We start from the raw sequence: 18,952 nt of genomic DNA, 5'->3' as shown, positions 1-18,952 counted from the left end.
GCAGGTTCCACACGGTAGTTAATACACACGGTGCTAACGCAAGCGTACGCTGACAGTGAAAAAAAACAAACGACAACACGGAACCACTCCATTAATGTTTATTTCGAACTGACCTATCCGCCGTAAGCCGCTTGGGCGCTGGGTTTAGGTGAGTGGCATCGGCATCTTCTTTGACATCACGCAAACCAGAACAATAATATCAAATGGGATCAAGATTTAGCCAAGCAAGACCTAATGCCAGACTGCCTAATCCACCAGTCTGCATCTAAATTAATAGCCTACTCTAGTATTATTTTTTATCACAGTGTATTTTTCATAAGTTGTAAAGGCAACGAGCGCGTTTGATATGAGGAATTCTACTTTACTCAGTGACGCATGCACTGCACAAAACTCATCCAGAGAATTTTGGACATGATGGATAGGTAGGTGATGCCTCGAAACAATCTATCATATCTGGAACGGTGGAAGTGTCTTCGAAGCACTTGTTCAGCTGTCTCAGCGAGTGCAGTTTGTAGAACCGCGGGTGCGAGTAGTCGACGTCCATGGCGGCTATGATGTACCTCAGCGACGCGTAGTTCTTCCGGACTTCGCGTAGCTGTTGAAGCAGAAAAAAAAAGAGGATATTAGCTATCACTCTACTCAACGGCAAACGCTAAGACACTAGTCACTATTGCAAAGAGCTCCAAGAGGAACTGCCTGTGGGGGTCAGCTTGGAGATCGCAAAATGGCTGTGGCTCAGCTCGGTTGGGCCGGGTTATACGGAGAGAAAGGCAACCGAACCAGTGGCCGGCGTCAACGCGGAGACGGTGGCAGCATCCGCCTCCCTTTCCCGCTTGAGATACTCCGCCATACTGCCGCCTCAACTGTGGTTGCGGCGCACGCGAGCTCTCCTTTTCAATCCCCCGACATGTTTTCAGGCATGCGACGCAGCTGGCGAGGCGAGCGGAGGCGAGCGCAACGACGAGGCAAGCGGTGTGACGTCATACCAAACGGCGGCGGTAGCTCCGCGGCGAGGCGCGCGGTGTGACGTCATGCCAGATGGCGCGGCGAGCGCGCGGAGTCCGCCAGCTGCGGCGGTTGCTAGGCAACAGTTCAAGGTCGGTATCTGTGCCTCTTCGGAGAACCGCCACAGCCATATCGCAAGTTCGAGGCCAATGTAGCTTCCGCTACAAAACGGCGAAACAAAATTGAGGCGTGTGTCACTGCTGGCCAGTGTTGCTGCTCGCAGAGGTGACCGGAGCCAGAAGTGCCACAGAGACCACAGAGGGGAAGGACTCCCCGACATGGCGCTTGTTTCCTTTGGGTGCAGGTATGAGCGAGAACTTATGGGAGAAGAGGAATGCGTTGCAGTTAGTGTCATTGAATGATCTCTCCGACAAAAGGCTACAAATATGAGGGTATTGGTAACAAAGCCATCTACCAGGCAACAATGGGACCCGATTTCTGCTTTCAAGCTCAGTATGGCTACTGTCGAGCAGCACGCGGGAGCCACATTAACACATAACAGCAGAGATTCAGAAAGTTCCCCTGTTCCGACAAACATTGCCGGGCAAGATTTTAGATTGTTGAGCTAAAGCATAAGAAAGTGCCGCTTCAATATCGACCCTTTTTCAACAGGCCCAGTGCCTTATGAGAGCCATGTCTTTTATCTTGTACCGCGTTAGGTGGGTACATAGAACAATCTACGCAGGAGATATTCGAGACGTCTGGAAAATTTGACGATTGATAAGCAGGGAAGTGTAACAGCAAGCGTATTCTTCGTCAACTTAGCGAAATAAAGAAAACCCTCGGCTTCGGTACAAGCGTCTTAAGCCGTTTACTTTCACCGTCGGGTACGAATGGTATTTCGTGTTTTTTTTAACGCACATGCCCTTTCGGGTGTGCCTGTGTCACAAACAGGGCAACGTGTCCTGTTTTTTTTTTTTTTTTGCAAGATGAATAGGCATACACTCGTATGCCTATTCGTAACGGGACTTGGAAAAAAAATTGGCTTTGGTTTAGCTCTCCTTAAACCAGGAGTGACTCAAGAGCTCCGTCGAGCCGCCTACTTATGCAGCTGCGATACCTCTCCCCATCTCCCCTCCCCCTCGCACACACACACACACGCACTCGACACGGCGCATGCGCGCACCTGTGCCGGTGGCGCGGCGGCGCCGAGCAGCTACATCTCCTCAGCACCACGTGACCAACCGCCTGAATCACTGACATGTTTGTGCAGGGTCTCACTACATTCTGCGGTCTTTCCAAAACTCTAAACGAAAGTTAGCCAGTTGTGTTAAACAGGCTTTGTCACTTGCTACCTATACTCTACTTAGTAATGCCCAATAAAGCTGGGCTTGTTAAAGCGCCTCGTTCTGCCATTGCGCTCCCAGTGGCACTTTGTTCTTCCTGTTTGAAGCTACTGTCGAAGCTGCATGACGAAAGAAAGGCACTGAATGACTCTATAATTGTGACAGTGAAAGGCTTAGCCTACATACATAAAAACAAGCACAGCACTTCTGCCAGTCCGATGTTAACTGTCCTTTATTAAGCTTTTAGGTGGAAAGAGTGAGTATCGCTCTACTAAGCATTGGAAATAATAGTTTTAAGGTGCATTGATGTGCAAATGCCGGTTAGACATTTGGCACATAAAAAACAAGCGCGCGACCTTTTTTATTTCAGTTCAAAGAGGGGTAAATCTAGCGACTGCCTTGAAGGCTTAAAGTCCTGTAAAAAACTTGCAAAGACAGAGGAGCGCTGACAGATGCGCCCAGCCAACAACAGCAGTGGGGCAGACCGAGCGAATGCTTGCATGTGTTAGAAGTGGCGGAAGCCTGCGTCTCGAGGGAGGCAACCTCACCTTGTGTCGAAGTGAGAGTACTCCGTCGTTAGTGTAGAGCCAGCCCGCCTTCTTGTCGAAATCGAATTCGCTCATGGTGGCAGCGTCCCACGTAAAATTGCGCTCTGAGTCCTGGCAGACCTGCGCAGAGGGCACGCACATTTGTATGGTTTAAGAGTTTTGTGATAATAAGCAGAGCCTCTTCCAAAGCGCTCCCAACGGGTTGTATGTGTCCGAGCATGAATGGCCAGCAGCTCAGTAAGCCTATAGTCACGTGTCCTTGTGGTTTCATCGCAACCTGCCAACTGGATAGTGAGCAAACTGCCCACAGTGGGAGGTGGCAGTAAATTTAAGGTGGTCCTAGGGAAGAGCAACCTGGGTCGCACAAGGCCCACCACTGGCAGCACCTGCCACTGTAGGGCAGTGGTGCATCGCTTAACCGCTTCCCCGCTGCACCACTACGCCGGGAGTAGCATGAAGACACCCGTGGGTCTAGAATGTTAAGAGTGATCAATTGTGAATATTTGGGACTCATACACTGTCACGCCATATTCTTAAGGCGAACCTTAAGTGTCGCCTAAAGTTTTTGCACTGATGCCTCCTATTAAGCTCTAAATTTATGCAAGTAAAGAGAACCAAATGTCCCCCACTTTAAAGGGCTTTTTATGTTAAGCGAAGTCCTAGGTGCTCCACTATACGAGTGAGTAGCAAATTGGTCAGCCTGATCACTTCTGTCAAAGACGGTACATAAAATGACCAGCACGGCATGTTACAAAAATGGAACGCTTTAAGGAACCTCATTTCCTGACAACACGAAGGGGAAAAATGACGGGCAAAGATATGCATCATCATCTGCAGACCAACTGAAACATAAATTGAAGTAGGCCATTACAATGCGAAGTGTTGTCTACTACTAACAAAGACAAACTTATTTCAGGTGTCTGATGATCCAGATTGAGGATATCATCATTTTGACTTCGAAAACTATCGAGAAGAGCTGGTATATGATATTTTAAAGATTGTGCTGCATAGTTTGTGTGAGAAGCGTTTACTTTCCATTATAATTACTTTTGCGCATTTAAACCCGCAGGCTCTTTGATTTCTAGTTGGCCAAGGTTTGCACGAAAATTGTGCTGGTGTTGTTTTGCATAAAGCAATTAATGCAAGCAAAGAAACGAACAAAAATATGATTACATACAAAAAGCGGAAAAAACAAACTGGTTACATAGAGTAACTGGCAAAGCACGCAGAAATGCAAGATGATGCATCTATAAACGAAACATAATGTGGGTAAATGTATATAAATGCTTTGAGTAAACCATTTATGCTCCGTATGCTACATCTATGAAAAAAAACTGTTTATCGCGATTGAAGAAAAGCCCGAAAACTATCGTAAAATTCCGAACAAGCGGCTCCACTCATGCACTCCTTAACTTCACTGTTAATTCCACACTTCCGCGCCGTCCCGGCAAATGTTCGTCTCACCACCACAAAAAAATGGCTGGATGACACGACAAAAGATGCAAGGAGTGGCTGTCAAGAATCTGGGGCCAAACGTCGACGATGTGCGGCGTCTACTGGTACTGGACCAGGCGCCCACTCATAAACACAAGCTGTCAGGAATGCTTTCTAGGAGTGCGAAACCGAAAGGCTGCATGTACCCTCGGGGTGCACGAGGATCCTGCAGCCGACTAACGTCTACTGGAACAGGCCTTTTAAGTCCACCCTACGGCGTTTGTGGGAGGAAAAATCCAAGGGGCACTTTGGCTCTCTAAAGTGCTGCAAGGCGAAAGTGTTTCCTGCCGCATTGTTTTTGATTTTTTTCGTATTTTTTTCTTTCTTTATTTTTATTTTATTTCTTAAAACTTTTTTGTTTTCTTATTCTTCTCACCCCTTTTGTTCGATTGATGAAACCCACGCATTCAATAGATGCGCCTTTATTCATGCTGGAACCCTGAGGCGGATTGGTAGCGTCTCCACATTTAATGCCAAAGGCCCAGGTTCGATTCCCAGCCTCTATGCAGTTTCTTTTCTCAAGTTGTGAAGCCGAAACGCGGACACATTTGCTAACATTCCTTGGTCACGACAGTATGAGGCATTAAAGGTTTTCGCCTTAATATATGCGCTAAGAAGAGATGACACAGAAAGGAAGCCTGAAGAAGCCGTCGCACCACCGTGTTCTTGATTTTGTTGCCGAGACGTGGGCGGCTGTATCCGAGGGGACTGGACACGCTCCTTCGAGGGATGCGCCATTACAAACGCACTCGATAGATCGGAGGACGGCGACCTGCATGGCGGACTGGTAGATGGAGCCCTGGCGCCAGAAGACCGGGGTGGACTTCAAGCGGAATGCTGTCAAGGTTTTTTGCGACTGACTCGGAGGATTCTTTTGATGGTTCTGAGTGACTAACATAGCAGTCATAAATCTTTCGCTAAATAAAGTTCATGTTCTTAGAGAGAAATAAAATTTTAAATACATGTGCACTGCGCTTTTTTTTTCTGGCGGGAAAATGCTGTCGCCTGCTGCCGCTCCGGCAAAGTGCCCCCCCCCCCCTCCCCCACATTGCCTGCAATTTGGACTTGCGGTGGTGGGGGCGCTTGCTTCTAATTTTATGGTACGTTTGAAAGCATGAATGTTTGATGGTTGCTTTATACAAAACGGCAATGAATTGCACAAAAATGAGGCAGAGAAGTTTACTGTGTATTTACCATATTAGTTCTAGGCTTCTGTAGTAAGAAATTGTTTTGGCATGACAAGGGAGTGAAACTTTAGCTAGGAAACTGGATACCATTAATAATCGGAATGGGATGTAATCCTTCAGTGAATTTAAAGATGAGAATGCGAAGGGAATAATGGACCATATAACGCTACGATGATACTCTACTTTGTAAGTACCGTATAGGTTTCCAGCTTACTTTTATTAATTGTTGTTTTGTCACTGGTTTTAAGCATATTATCCTCTGGAAACTGCCCAAGTACTGCGTACACCGCACACAAGGAGGGAGTTGCATTACATCCACAAAACGGAGTGTTTTGCAGGTCTCTATCTACTTCAAGAAATGCTTCGGCGCGGCAGACAAGGACAAAACGTAGAAAACACACCACATATCCGTGCTGATATCCGTGCTTGTCTGTATACGTACGTTTATACCAGCGAACAAGTGGAATTTTTTTCTTTCTCCGGGTCTTACCTCTAGAACGTCCACCAGTTGAGGTTTCTCGAAGCTCGTGCATTGATGCATGATCGAGTAGTTCCGCGGCTCGCTGTCGCCCTCAACGTACGGATCCGGGTAGCGGGGTCTGTAGCGACGAAGCGCGATCCCCACAGACAAAGCCAGCGTCGTGGGAAGCCGTGCGTGAGCAATAGTCTCGAACATCTCGTGCCAGAGACGCTGTGTGGTTATTCAGGACGCGCGAAAGACAGAAAACGAGGGATAAGCACCGGCGATAGCTTAGAAAAGAACTCAGTTTCTGCCTGTGTTCCTGATATTCTTTACCGACATATTCAAGCAAGAAATTACGCATAGACCGTTTGGACGTTCACGGAGCAAATCCCACTACAAGCCATTAGTTGAGCTTTACTCATGACGAATATTCCTCGTACGCCTACGGCAGGGTCTCGGACGGTGCCAGGGGGGAACATCCAACGGTGCGTGTGGTCGCCATATTGCACCACGTATTATGCGGGAAAGGTGGCCGTCAATTGTAATAATCTGAAACTTCGATATCTGGGAGTGTGGTTAGTTAGTTCCTGCCAGTACTTTGTTGTAAAAGCGTGGAATGTGGGATATTTAAACCTCGTTATTTCGAGAGCTCTTAGTTCAAAGGATAGAATTGATTGGAGAACCGGCCCGGTTGCGCAGAACATGCATACTATATTATGGTGTGCATGTGGCATTAATTCGAAAGAATTCCATTGCGCTACTGTTATTTCGAACAGGAGGTGCAATTCGCATGAGCACAATGCGCCTGAGATGGGGCAAGGATGAGCGTGAGTGAGACACAGAATCCTGGTTCACAGCGATAATGGCATCATTTTGTGCTGCGCTCCAGCGTTTTATTTTAATTTTTTAAACATTGGAGATAGATTTACAAGTTCGAACATGAGGGCAACAAGACGACTAAACAATAAAACAAGATTCGAACATCACTACGCGCTGAATATTATAGCTGTTCCCACTAATTTCACTCACTTATTTCCCTTAGGGAGAATGAAAACGAATTTACCAGCGCGGGCAAAGCAGGGGCTTAGAGAACAGCGAATGTGGTACCAAATGTGTCGTGTCATGAAAGGCAAGAATGTTAATAAGGGGTAATAATGTTAATAAAGGAAATTTGTTAACAATGAAATTCGTGCCGAAGATGTTTTCAACTTAATTAAATTTCTTGGATACCATTACAATTGATTACCTCTGTTGGAGAATCTTGCGATGGAAACTAAGAAGAAAGAACATTGCAGTTTTAGTTTGGATTCTTTCATGGCGATAAATATTATCTTTGATAGACGTTCCACAAGATGTACGCATATTCTACCATAAGCCCCATTAGTGAAATATTGCATGGTAGCTGAACCTTAGAGTGAGTTTTCCAGAGTTTTCTTTAAAAACACAGTTTTTGGAAATCGGATGATCCGCGATATTGCTAGTAAGCTCCAAAATTAGAGAAAATTGCTGGTGGCTTCATGCAACCGCATTGCTCCGGGTTACATTCTGGAGAAAATGAATTCTTTTTACTTGTCATGTGAGGGTAGTTTCTTTTCTCTGTATTAGAGAGCATGCCTCATTTCTTGCGCCGTGAGAAAAATTACCAAAATATTGTGGCCGCTTTGATGATGTGAACATCTAATATTAAGATATTACAAGCATCTATAATAAGGAAGTAATTACTCATTGACATCCACGTGAGCGCAGCCAAACGGCTAGAAAGGAAAGCTATACAGCTTTCTCAGAAACTTCGTAGTTAAAATTCATCCTGGTCCGGGGTTCGAACCCGGGACCACCGCTTCACCGGAGCAGTCGCTATACCAATTGAGCTAACCGGGACGGCAAGCTTATGGTAGGGCGAGAGCGAATTGATCAATAAGTCGAAGTGGGTACAGTGCTGGTCAAAGTTTTGGGGGGCATCCCCCAAGATGGAGTAGATTTGCAATAAGGGAATATTACTTATTGATATCCACCTGAGCGCAGCCAAACGGCTAAAGGAAAGCTATACAGCTTTCTCAGAAACCGTTGTTAAAGAAAAATTCTTTCTTTACAGTTTCTGAGGAAGCTGTATAGCTCTCCTTTGTAGCCGTTTGGCTGCGCTCAGGTGGATGTCAATGAGTAATTACTCCCTTATTACAAATCTACTCCACCTTGAGGGATTCTCCTAAAAAATTTGACCAACAAGCATCTATCCACAAACAAAAGAATCAGTGAACCTGGAACAACTGCTCGAAGAATGTCATTAGGTTGTGCAGAAATGTAAGGCGTCAAACTACACTTTTTTGAGCTACTCCGTGAGCCACTTAAATGCGTTCCGATTGTTCTCTTTCAACTAAAATTGTATTCTTGGAGTTTGTAACTGGACACAAATCTAGAAATCCAGTATCTAAACAAAACTTTTAGATTGAACTATTAGAAATAATTTATGATTGCGAACTCTAGTTACGTGTTTACTAAAATTCAGAAATATTAAGTCAGCTTCAACATTACTTTTGAGGAACAAAGTAATTGAATAAATCGTTGTTGCTAGTTAGAGCCCTAAAGAAAACTGTGTTGAAGTTCTTTGACACTAGCTTTTCATTTTAAAGTTTCATTTGCGCGATAGGAGTAATCCGCTGGAGCAGTTTTCTACGTCGTCTTGTTAGAGATCAGGAAGCAGTTTTATAGCACTAAACTGTTGGCTCTCGTATGTACGGGCACAATTTGAGCAGTATTTCACTCAACTGACAATTTCCCAGTTTGTAAGGATGCTCTATGTAATCCAAGAACTTTGAAAGCGATTTGGTATGTCCGGAAAATGTCCGGAATATTATACGTGTCCTGTTTATTTACCGTTTCATTTCATAATGACATTGATTCTTTTAATGTGGCTGAGAAGAAACGGTATCTCTCACGTTCCAGCACATACCAGTGAGAGTGGATAATCGTGGCTGGGGCTCTCTATAAACGATGGTGGCATCATTAGGCAGTTGGGATTATCTTTATCTTCTGCCACTTGATGTGCCAAGCCAATCAGGATATCCAGAGGGGCATTCCTGCAGTAATATGACATTTCAGAATTTATTCTCTTATCATATCTAAACCTGAATTCGCTCTCTAAACCTCCTTATCCCCTCTCCACCTTCTCCGTATTGAATCCCAAGTTAGGGCAACGTTGGCGCTGGCCGAACTTTTCCCCTTTCAGCTGATCAGACTATTCTGTCTCTTCCTCGTACACTAGGCATAGATCACAGTAAATCTTCTAAATAGCCCCTGATTCTATCAAATTTTATGGCTTTTACGAACAACCCTCAGCAAAATAGTACATAGAACAGCTATAGATTTCTTACAGACTTATTGCCTTCCTATATACATTTGCTTTGGTCTATTCATAGCACATCCACTATCTATAGACAAAAGTCCGCTAAAGCCTATGACTATAAATCAATAGATTTTCTAAGACTGTCGTTATGTTTTGCTTATCGCTTAGTCTATAAGATTTGTCTATAGAAAGCCTATAAACCTTAAGACATAAATCTATAGATTTTCTATAGACTTTCGTTATGTTTTGCCTATCTCTTAGTCTATAAGATTTGTCTATAGAAAGTCTATAAACCTTAAGACAAAAGTTTTAGACAATCTATTGGGTGCCCCCCAAAATTTTTGTTAGGGAATGACAGCGAGTACGCATTAAATCACTGACCGAATGGGAGCGTTGAGAACGCGTCAGTTCACTAGGCCTATTCTGACGGATAACGGATGCAGCACCGCCGGTGTTTGCGCTTAATTCTTCACGCAGCAAGCGACGGGGCCGCAGTCGCACTCTGACGCGGAATTAAATAAAAGACAGTATTCGAAAGTGAAGGAGGTATCCAAGTGATTACTATTCGCTCCGAAAAGGGGAGCTTGCTTAATTCGATCTCAATTGCTCTCACCTCAACTGCTCGACGATAAAGTCGGCCACAGATAGGCTGAGGACTGGCAGTACGACTGCTGTGAATACCGCTCTCTCATTCATGTCCTTGTCGCTCATCAGTGAAGCAATAGCCTGTGGGAAAGAAACGGCTGGTGTTCAACATGGCTTGAACTTTGCTACACGAGAAAAAGCTCTGTTAAGCGTGATCTCCAGTATCTCAGATGAAAGGTCAAGTTCAAGGGTCAGATTCAAAGGTCAAGGTAAGGTGCCCAATAGTCACAGTCATATACATGTATATGTTCACGCGGTCATACTACCATAACTTGGGCAATATCGCCACTCAGTTAGGTTCGGTTTGACCTCGTGAAGCACTGAGGGTAATTGTCCGATCCACATCAAAATCGGAAAGGGTACTCCGAGGATAAGGGCTCTCGCTCTAATATACGAGGAAACATCGAAAGGCGTCATTTGCCCACATCGCTCAAATTGCCTGAATATTTCTGTTCTCTGAACTGTGCCTGGGTATGCGCCGGGCTACGTAAGTTGTCATGTCATGTATTTTGGCATAGCCGCGATAGGCTGTTAGGGTGTCGACGATGAATGACATCAGTTACTTTGTGTCATTATTGGCCTAGAAATATGTGTGACAGCAACGCTGCCGACTATACGGTCGGCGCTCTTCGAGAGAAGGGTCCTAACACACTACCCTGGATTTATCGCCTTGAACTGCAAAGACCGAACATTGACTTTCTTGAGTTCGTCGAATAGAAATCGGGGCTTTCGCTGCCAAGACTGAATAATACTATTAGTGTTCAAGTGAACAAACTAAGAATAAAAAGATATAGTATTTTATCTCTATCGACAGAGTGCCGCGTTTTTATCACAGAGACACAACTCTAACCGAAAGCGGAGCTTTTATGCGCAAGACAACGGCAAAACGCTAAATACGGGGTCTCCATCAAAGGCAGATTTTACCAATAAAATGAGGGCGTTTACCCAGTTATTTAGTTGTGCGGATCTCAGAGGTTACCTTAAACTGCATTCACTTCAAACTGGCCGCCACCAGTTATTTTCGGTAATCAGTGTCCCTTAAAGTTTGTGCGACAAAGAGGCGATTGTTAGCGTAGTCAGTTAGCAAGAAATTGAATGTGAGCCGCGAAACTTACCTGTACGCTTTTAATCAAGTCGGCCATATCGCTTAAGTGGACATCAAATGCCGGGGTATTAACGTGGCCGTAGTGGTAAATCCGCTTCTGCCAAAGGCTCTCCAATTGCTTCCTGGTAGCAGGATTGTTAACAACAGCCGTGGTATGTTTGCGCAGCCTGACAGAACAAAATGTAAAAAACAATCACGTAACAATCGTAAGCAGGACAAACCGCGGAACTAACGAAGGCAACGTATAAAACTTTAGAACGAACAAGAAGTAGGGAACACTTAAGATGCTTGTGCGTCATCGTTCTGCGCAAACAACTTGGTCTGGCTTCTGTTCTATAAGTAGGGCTAACGTGTAGCCGGGGCCTGCGTAGTTAATCCAGAGAAAATGTGAATCCAACGACACTTTGAAGTGTGTTCATAACTCTAAGAGTACTCGCTTAGTGTATTCAATGCTGACAGAATGTCATCACTGTTGGCTATCTCCATTGAGTGCTGTTTTCTGCCGCACACAGTAAAGAAGACACGTATGTACACGAGCCTTTTGTGCGTGTCTTTCATACTGCGTGGCGTTTATTTGGCGGCTGTAAATCCTTTGCATCATGAGCCACCAACGAGCTAAGAAACGAATAATTTTCTTTTCCGCTGGTGTACAGTATGTACGTAATTTTTTGTTGCAAACTGCTCGGCGTACCACAAGTATAAATGTAAGTCCTAGCAGTTAATTCATTTCTGTTATATCTATAGCTGCACGGCATGGCGGGGCGTATTCGGCTTTCTGTGTAGTTCGCTCTTAGAAGAGCGTGTTTCTCTCTCGTATTGCACACGTTGTTTTTAACCGAACTGGTGCTCAACGAAGTATACACTGAGATCCAGCTGTGCGCGTATGTATGCATTTGTTTGGTATGTTTATGGTGTGTATAGTTGTATATGTTTGATTAAAGTGGGTACTGCATGTTCATGTGCATTCTGAAAGAACTTGCAACACAGAAGTACTTGTAGCTTGGTGCGTTGTTACGTATCCAGAAAAAAAAAACACGTGAACGCAAAAAATACTAAAACGGACATAGTGAAAAAAAAGACGAACGCTGTAATTTCAACTAACTTTATTGGTGACGTGAATGTAAGAGGTCTGTTACTTAGCGCTTAGTGTGCTTTGGCATAGGTGTTTATCAACGCTCTTTGTCCACTAAAGCGCTCGTCTCCTTCCCATATAACGTACGCGTTCGTATTTTGTGCGCTCCTTTGTCTGTCCTGCATTTGTAAATCAACGATCAGATCGGCGCCATTGTGCACGGCTGCAAAAAATGGCAAATTCATTTTTATTTTATATAAATAGGGGCGCTCCAAACGGCTGTCTTATTCTTTTAAAATTTATTTCAATGATCTTGATGGCGATTCCATGCAGGCAAAATTATTTAAATGGGGTTATATTTGCAGCTTCATGCTCTTTCATATGTGCCTCTAATGGCATGTATCAGGTCCTTTGAGCACTGTCGCACCGAAGCAGCCCTTGTGGCTCGAATGCTTTCGGCAGTCCCATGATGAACAACGGTTATGGCACATATGAGCGCGGTATATACAGCGAAAGAAGCTCGACGTAGTACATCAAACTGCCGGTTTGCTTCAAGCTTCACTTACGAGCGATCACACTTCTTCGCATTCTTCTCAGTACAAAACTGGTTTGTTTGTCGACATTACTTGTCGCATTTCTTTAAGCTCCTTCTTTATTGCAATATGCACTTTATGTGGTGAGGCGCCTGGGACGTGACCCAAACTGCTAAGACATTTATTTACCTTCGTATTAGAGATGCATAGGGTTTGTATTTTAGGACCGTGTAGCGTGGCGCCTGCTCTAGCCTAAAAGAGGCATCATATTTTCTCGAGAAGCCGCCCAGTGTAGCAAGCTGTGTTTAGCACAGTGGCTTTTAGCTCAGATCACAACATCAGTGCACGTTCTGGCGCCAGCACCAATCAGGCAAAGCCATTTAGAAATGATGCGCCTGTAACCGCGCATTACTGCAGCAGACTCTTCCTGTGAGAGTTCATATAAAACCGGGTTGAACTAACGTATACAGTGCCTGGTTCATTTTAAAATTCTTCCACTTCCGCAGTGGCACTTGTGAGCTCTTAACTAACAGCATTAAGCGTCCATTAAGGAGTAATGATTCAATGTGCCATTAGATATCCAAGTGTACAGTGGCATGGCATAATGCCATGCATTGAAGGAATAGGGTAGTGTTGGGAATTATAGAAAAGGCTAGGCCGCCGCAAAAATAAAATGCCCTCTGGGTTAATCCCAGGATAAATTTGGAACATCGTCGCTCAAGGTGTTTTTTTCGCGTTCAGAGGGGGGATGCATCTGGAACAGTTTAGAGGTATGACAACACAGTTCGATGTCTGAAACGAGATTGCTCTGAACACAGGTGATTCCTTCCTGCGAATTGACGGCATTTACTCAGGAACATGTGGCATAAAAGAGGCACCGTATATCACGTATTTTAAAGCGTAGTACGATCATCTTTTTTTCCGAGAAATATTCGGTCATCTTAAGTGTCTTAAAAACAGTGTCGGCACATGAATTTTACAGTTGTGTGACTCGTCATGTGGGCGGATTATGTTTTCGAATTCAGAAGTGTAGCGATGGTTTAAGGCTCATCGCCGGCTGCACGGAGGCCCTTCAGATGCTTTCGTCACCATTTTTTGCATGCTGGTTTTTCTATAAACCTGGGGCAAGATACCCTCAACATGCGCTGATCTTTCCAAAATTGTAAATAAAGCAGAGTGCCTACCCATGCGATGGTAGTTCCTTGTGCCGCAAGCAATACTCAGTGGATAGAGATGCAACTTTTACATGAAGATCGGTATCAACAATCTGACATCGTTTACCTACTTTACACCAAGGTAGTATACATGCGAGCTTTCGAGCAGCCTTGTGCACTCCCAAGAGTTTCTCATGAGAGGCGCAGATAGCGCTGCTGGTCTGCTGGGTTATAAATGCTACCAGGCTCAGACTCATAATGTCGGTTGAAGAGTAATTTAAAAAATGAAATGTTGCCAGAGTGGTTGCTATACGCTTTTCTTGCAGTTTATTTAATGCTTCTACCCTCAAATGCTGACCATTAGACACACTAGAATTCAAAATTTTTAAGCATGTAATTACCTTCGTGTAACTAAAAACGTGGTCAACATCACACCAAGGCTACTTTTCAGCTCCATCGTCAGAGATAGCAAGGTAGGCAGAAAAGAATGGTGGTCTAGAGAAACAGCAGTCACTACGCCGTCTTGTCCGCAGCTTAAACATATACTCATAAATAATGATACGATGTTACTGTCTGGAACCAGCCGTAGTTCATTGAGAAGTTTCCAGATGCTGTCGGCAGCCCATACCGCAGTTTAATAGTTGTCGGGTAAAAGATAGCTGCGTGGAATGTTTGAGCCCATTTATTTATATTCATAGGCTTGCAAGATATGTGCTTTTAGCTCCCTTGCTCGGCAGACAGAGACGAGCATTGTCGCGATACAATGCTACATATTGAATTATCACCCTAAAAACAAGAAATAAATTGGCTATTTATGCGTTACGAAAGTTTAACAAGTCACAAATATATGCATGGCGCATTTGCATACAAGAGAAGATGTGATTGGAGTGGTATAGGTTTATCACAAATAAACGATAGCAAATGTGAACAACTTGCTGTACAATTGCTGCGTGAGGAGACAGGATAAGAGAAAGAAAGTGGAGATATAGCCTAGATTGTAATAAGCAGAAAATGCCTCTGCCTTTTCAAACCGCGAAGCAAAGAATGCCAGCTTTTTAATGCTGTAAATAGTTTTGTATGTTACTGTTCATTTGGGTGTTTTGCATTGATGGCTGTTGCATGCGGTGTTGCTTACAAACATGACCTTTATTAAAAGATCGGAAGTTTTTACGGGCGGCAATTCTGCGCATTTTTGTTACTTTTTCATTGCGCGAAGCTCCAATACCAAACAATGAGAATTGGTGCATTGCTGAGGTAGCGTGCCGCGTCATTTCGAGCTGGCGCAGACAGGCACGAGCGGGCTACGAGCGTAGCGCAGGCTGACCTATCTACCTTGTTGAATCTCTATCTTGTGTACCTTGTGAATAAATCATAGAGGATTTCTCGCTGCTTGTATGTGCTGATGAGTGGTGTTGCTTGGACGTGCGTTATCCTACATTGTTTGCCACATGTATCATATATGAAACACTTTAGCAGCGCGCATTGTGCACGCTAATGCTATTGCTTCTTTTTTGCCATTTTCGTAACAACACTTTTCTCCCAGCTGGAACCAAAGAGGCACACGAGAGCAGACATTAGGTGAACCTTTGAAGCCGTTTTGGCGAAATCGATGAGCAGCTCCACGTTTTCCGCTTCCAACGTTTGGAGCGTCGAACATGAGGCTCGCTCTCCATCCTCTCTTTTCCTCTCGCACTCAGACAATAGTTTGGCATCTTCGTGCCGTCGTTTCCTCGCCTGTCTTCGCATTGTCAAATGCCTATGACACACAATGCCCGGCGAACTTCGTCTCAAACTGTGTCCGAATTGAAAACCCATGGACTATCAGAGGAGTATTTTCATGTGGTTTTCAAGTGGGAGTTAAATCTCGCATGTTATCTGCAGTGGAGTAGATAAACTGGTTTGGTTGGTTTGGTTTATGGGGTTTAACGTCCCAAAGCGACTAAGCCTATGAGAGACGCCGTAATGGAGGGCTCCGGGAATTTCGACCACCTGGGGTTCTTTAACGTGCACTGACATCGCACAGTACACATGCCTCTAGAATTTCTCCTCCAAAGAAAGTCAACCGCCGAGGCCATGGATCGAACCCGCGTCTTTCGGGTCAGCAGCCGAGCACCGTAGCCACGAGCCACAGTAGATAAACTGCTTTTCTTTCAGAAGAAAGTTGCCCTCAGTCTCCTGCACTCAGCGCATTTGGCAAAACTATGCATGCCATTTTTGCATTAAATATTTTATGCCATAGAGAGAAAAAAAACTTTGTTCGAAGTTCTATTGACGTCCACAGGGAGGAGGTGCCGCCACCTGTGCGGTAACTTTGCTTGAATGAAAAGGCGAAAGAGCAGCTCGCGATTTGGAAATATGTAATTGTAATATTAAATCTAATCATACGTATTTCTATCAAATATCACATTAATCTCCAATTGTGACTTAATATGAGTATTTTAGTGTGGGACACGGCATATCTGGTTTAGGAATTATCTGTTCGGTGCAAGGCAAACTTGTTAGTAAATTTCATTCCCCATTTTGCAATTAATCTGCCTGTAGTTATCAAGCATCATCTGCGAATTGTAGTACTAAAATGTTCTGGGACCACCTTCTTGCACAAGTGAGCTTCAAAATTCATTTTTATTTAGTTTCTTTTTTTGTCTTTTTCCTGCGATGGTCGTACTTCATTCGATCACGCCGTGCACCTCTCTGAAGCTTCGACGCATTGTGAGACCACGTGCAAGAGCGTGGCGAGGAATTTGTTTGAAGGCAGTGCAACAGTTCTCTTACAATAAGAGAGCAACGATTAGTACCGAAAAGACTAATCAGTTCAGCGGCTCCAGGTGCCGTGCATCTCGCGACCAAGTGGGAGCGTAAATTCAACAAATTCTGTTCATTTAATCCTTTACGCCCTTCTCTCTTGCATGTCCGCTGCCTGTTTATATAGGCAAAAGGTTAAACACACAAGCTGCAGCTGCTTCTATTTTTAACCAGCACAAACCTGCATTGTTGTTGACCAGTCCGCATGTATCAAGCAGCTGCTTGTAGTCTGGCTTGAAAGCTTGGCCACTGTGGCCAAAAACAGATTGCAGAATGTACAGGGCGTTTCAGCTAAGACTTTAAACAAGTCTTAAAAACAGGCTTTTTCTGTTCGAATACCGTTTTTTTTTTGTATATTATTTTCGGTGGTATAGTAATTCATTATACAGAAAAAGCGTGCCAGCACAAGCAGCTGGTCGACTGATATTGAATAGTTAACTTTTTACTAACAATATTAAACTGCTTAATTACTGAAAAGCATGTAGCTCACCGTAATTAATATCCATATCAGTTTTTAGAATTCCGGATACGCCGTTACCGTCGGCTCTGTGGCCTAACGAATTTTGGCAACATCGCGCAGAAATAAAGATGGCACATCGCTTAGGCTAACCGCGTTTTTGAAATTCTAAAAGCAGATATAGATATTAATTACGATGGGCTACTCGCTTTCAAGTAATTAAGGAGCCGAATAGTATTAGTTAAAAAGTTAAGTAGTTAATATTAGTTAAGCAGCCTGATAGCTGGCACGTCAACGCTGATTTCTGATGTACCACACCACTGACAATGCGATGCCGGAAATTGCGCTCTTTTAGCTCAAAAAGGTTTGTTTGTTGGGGTTTAACGTCCCGAAGCGACTCAGGCTATGAGAGGCGCAGTATTGAAGGGCTTCAGAAATTTCGACCACCTGGGGTTCTTTAACGTGCACTGACATCGCACAGCACACGGGCCTCTAGAATTTCGCCTCCATCGAAATTCAGCCGCCGCGGCCGGGTTCGAACCCGCGTCTTTCGGGTCAGCAGCCGAGCGCCGTAACCACTGAGCCACCGCGGCGGGACTAACTCAAAAAGCCTGTTTTTAAAAATTGTGTAAAATATTAGGTAAAGCATAATGCATAGCAAGCGGTGTGTTATAAAATTAAGGGGCGCCCCCCATCGGATATATTTTCCCACTGGCCTTGCAATTCATAAGCTACCCTTAAGTGATATTGGCAATGCATTAGGGATGAATGTTGTACCAGGATGGAAAAACTGGCACATAGGTCTAGTCTTGGCGGTAATGTCAGGGCCAGGATGGACAGACCGGCTGAATATGATATTACTCTCAGCGCTAATCTCGGGCCAATTTTAACAGACCGACTGGTTATGGACATGTTGTGGGGCGAATGTCGGTCCATTGTCGATAGCCTGACTGAACAAGTGCATACGCTTGGCCCGAATGTCGGGTCATTGGTCAGTCTATCTTAACATAGGTCCAGCCTAGGCGTGGACGACGGGCCACTGCCGATAGTCTGACAGGCTGAGCATAGGCCCAGTCTTGGCATGAATGATAGGCTATTGTCGGAGAAAGTTTCAGATTCTCCGAAAGCCGATGTCGGACCGATATTCGTGATAATTTCCGCCTACGTTTTGCCAATGTCGGGCCACTGTTTCTGTGATGCTTGGGTACCAGCCATGCAACTCACCCGTAGTCGAAGCCAATCCCAAATACAGTGTCATCGTGGTACCTAGTGGCGTTAAGGAAGCCCTGGAAGTTTGCTTCGAAGGGCTCGCTCAGTGTGCTTCCGCCTGGCTTGTACAGCGAGTCGTAGAAAATAATGGTGCAGAGCCCATCTTGCGGAAGCCAGATGTCTTTCGGCTTGAGGTGATCGCCGATCGTACAGATGACCGAATACGGAGGGAGTCGAGGCTCTGCACAATGAAAAAAAAAAGTTATAAACCGCGCTCTTTACAGGGTAATCGGACATCGCTGATAAGTTTATTAAAACGCCGCTGATAGGTCGAAATTTCTTGTAGTGCATAAAAACTGTGATAATAACTTAGACCCTGTATTTAAACAGAAAGATTTTATTCAGATAACAACTTGACAAAAAATGCTCAGACAAACTGAAGTTACCGCTCTTTTCAAAAATCCATTCCAAAGCTTGGTGCCAATTCAATGCCCCCCCCCCCGTCCCCATAAATAAAATTAATTCATCCTCACCTGTTCTAGTCTGATTAGGCTTTGTCGAGGTACCTGAAAACACAAAGAGATGGAAAAAATATTTCAGCATAAGATATAACCCTCTCTCTCTGAACGGAAGATAGTTACGACGCACTTCT

At 44.5% G+C, this 18,952-nt stretch overlaps 1 protein-coding gene and 1 pseudogene across 1 annotated transcript; one reads left to right on the top strand and one right to left on the bottom strand.

Moving 5' to 3' along the window:
- Positions 1 to 391: 391 nt before the first annotated feature.
- On the bottom strand, positions 392 to 18,928 carry LOC149329251 (uncharacterized). The gene is made up of 8 exons (XM_089559214.1): positions 18,834 to 18,928; positions 18,316 to 18,541; positions 11,084 to 11,240; positions 9,937 to 10,049; positions 8,931 to 9,057; positions 6,011 to 6,211; positions 2,840 to 2,959; positions 392 to 595 (listed from the first exon to the last, which is right to left on the bottom strand). Exons 1-8 carry the CDS (start codon positions 18,901 to 18,903, stop codon positions 392 to 394), a joined length of 1,218 nt encoding a protein of 405 aa, XP_089415340.1. The 5' UTR covers positions 18,904 to 18,928.
- LOC149329252 (uncharacterized) lies at positions 3,058 to 5,224 on the top strand (annotated as a pseudogene).
- Positions 18,929 to 18,952: the final 24 nt, after the last annotated feature.

This window comes from Amblyomma mixtum, chromosome 9 (genome assembly GCF_055824585.1).
Source record: "Amblyomma mixtum isolate Tamu chromosome 9, ASM5582458v1, whole genome shotgun sequence".
NCBI lineage: Eukaryota > Metazoa > Arthropoda > Arachnida > Ixodida > Ixodidae > Amblyomma > Amblyomma mixtum.
Note: the sequence above shows the minus strand (reverse complement) of the source record. Positions and strands in the feature narration are given on the sequence as shown.

Coding starts and splice junctions, on each gene's coding strand:
- LOC149329251 (XM_089559214.1), bottom strand. CDS start 18,903: ATGCTGAAATATTTTTTCCATCTCTTTGTGTTTTCAGGTACCTCGACA. Junction 18,542..18,833: donor GCCTAATCAGACTAGAACAG/GTGAGGATGAAT, acceptor TTCATTGTGCAG/AGCCTCGACTCCCTCCGTAT. Junction 11,241..18,315: donor GGGATTGGCTTCGACTACGG/GTGAGTTGCATG, acceptor TTGTTCTGTCAG/GCTGCGCAAACATACCACGG.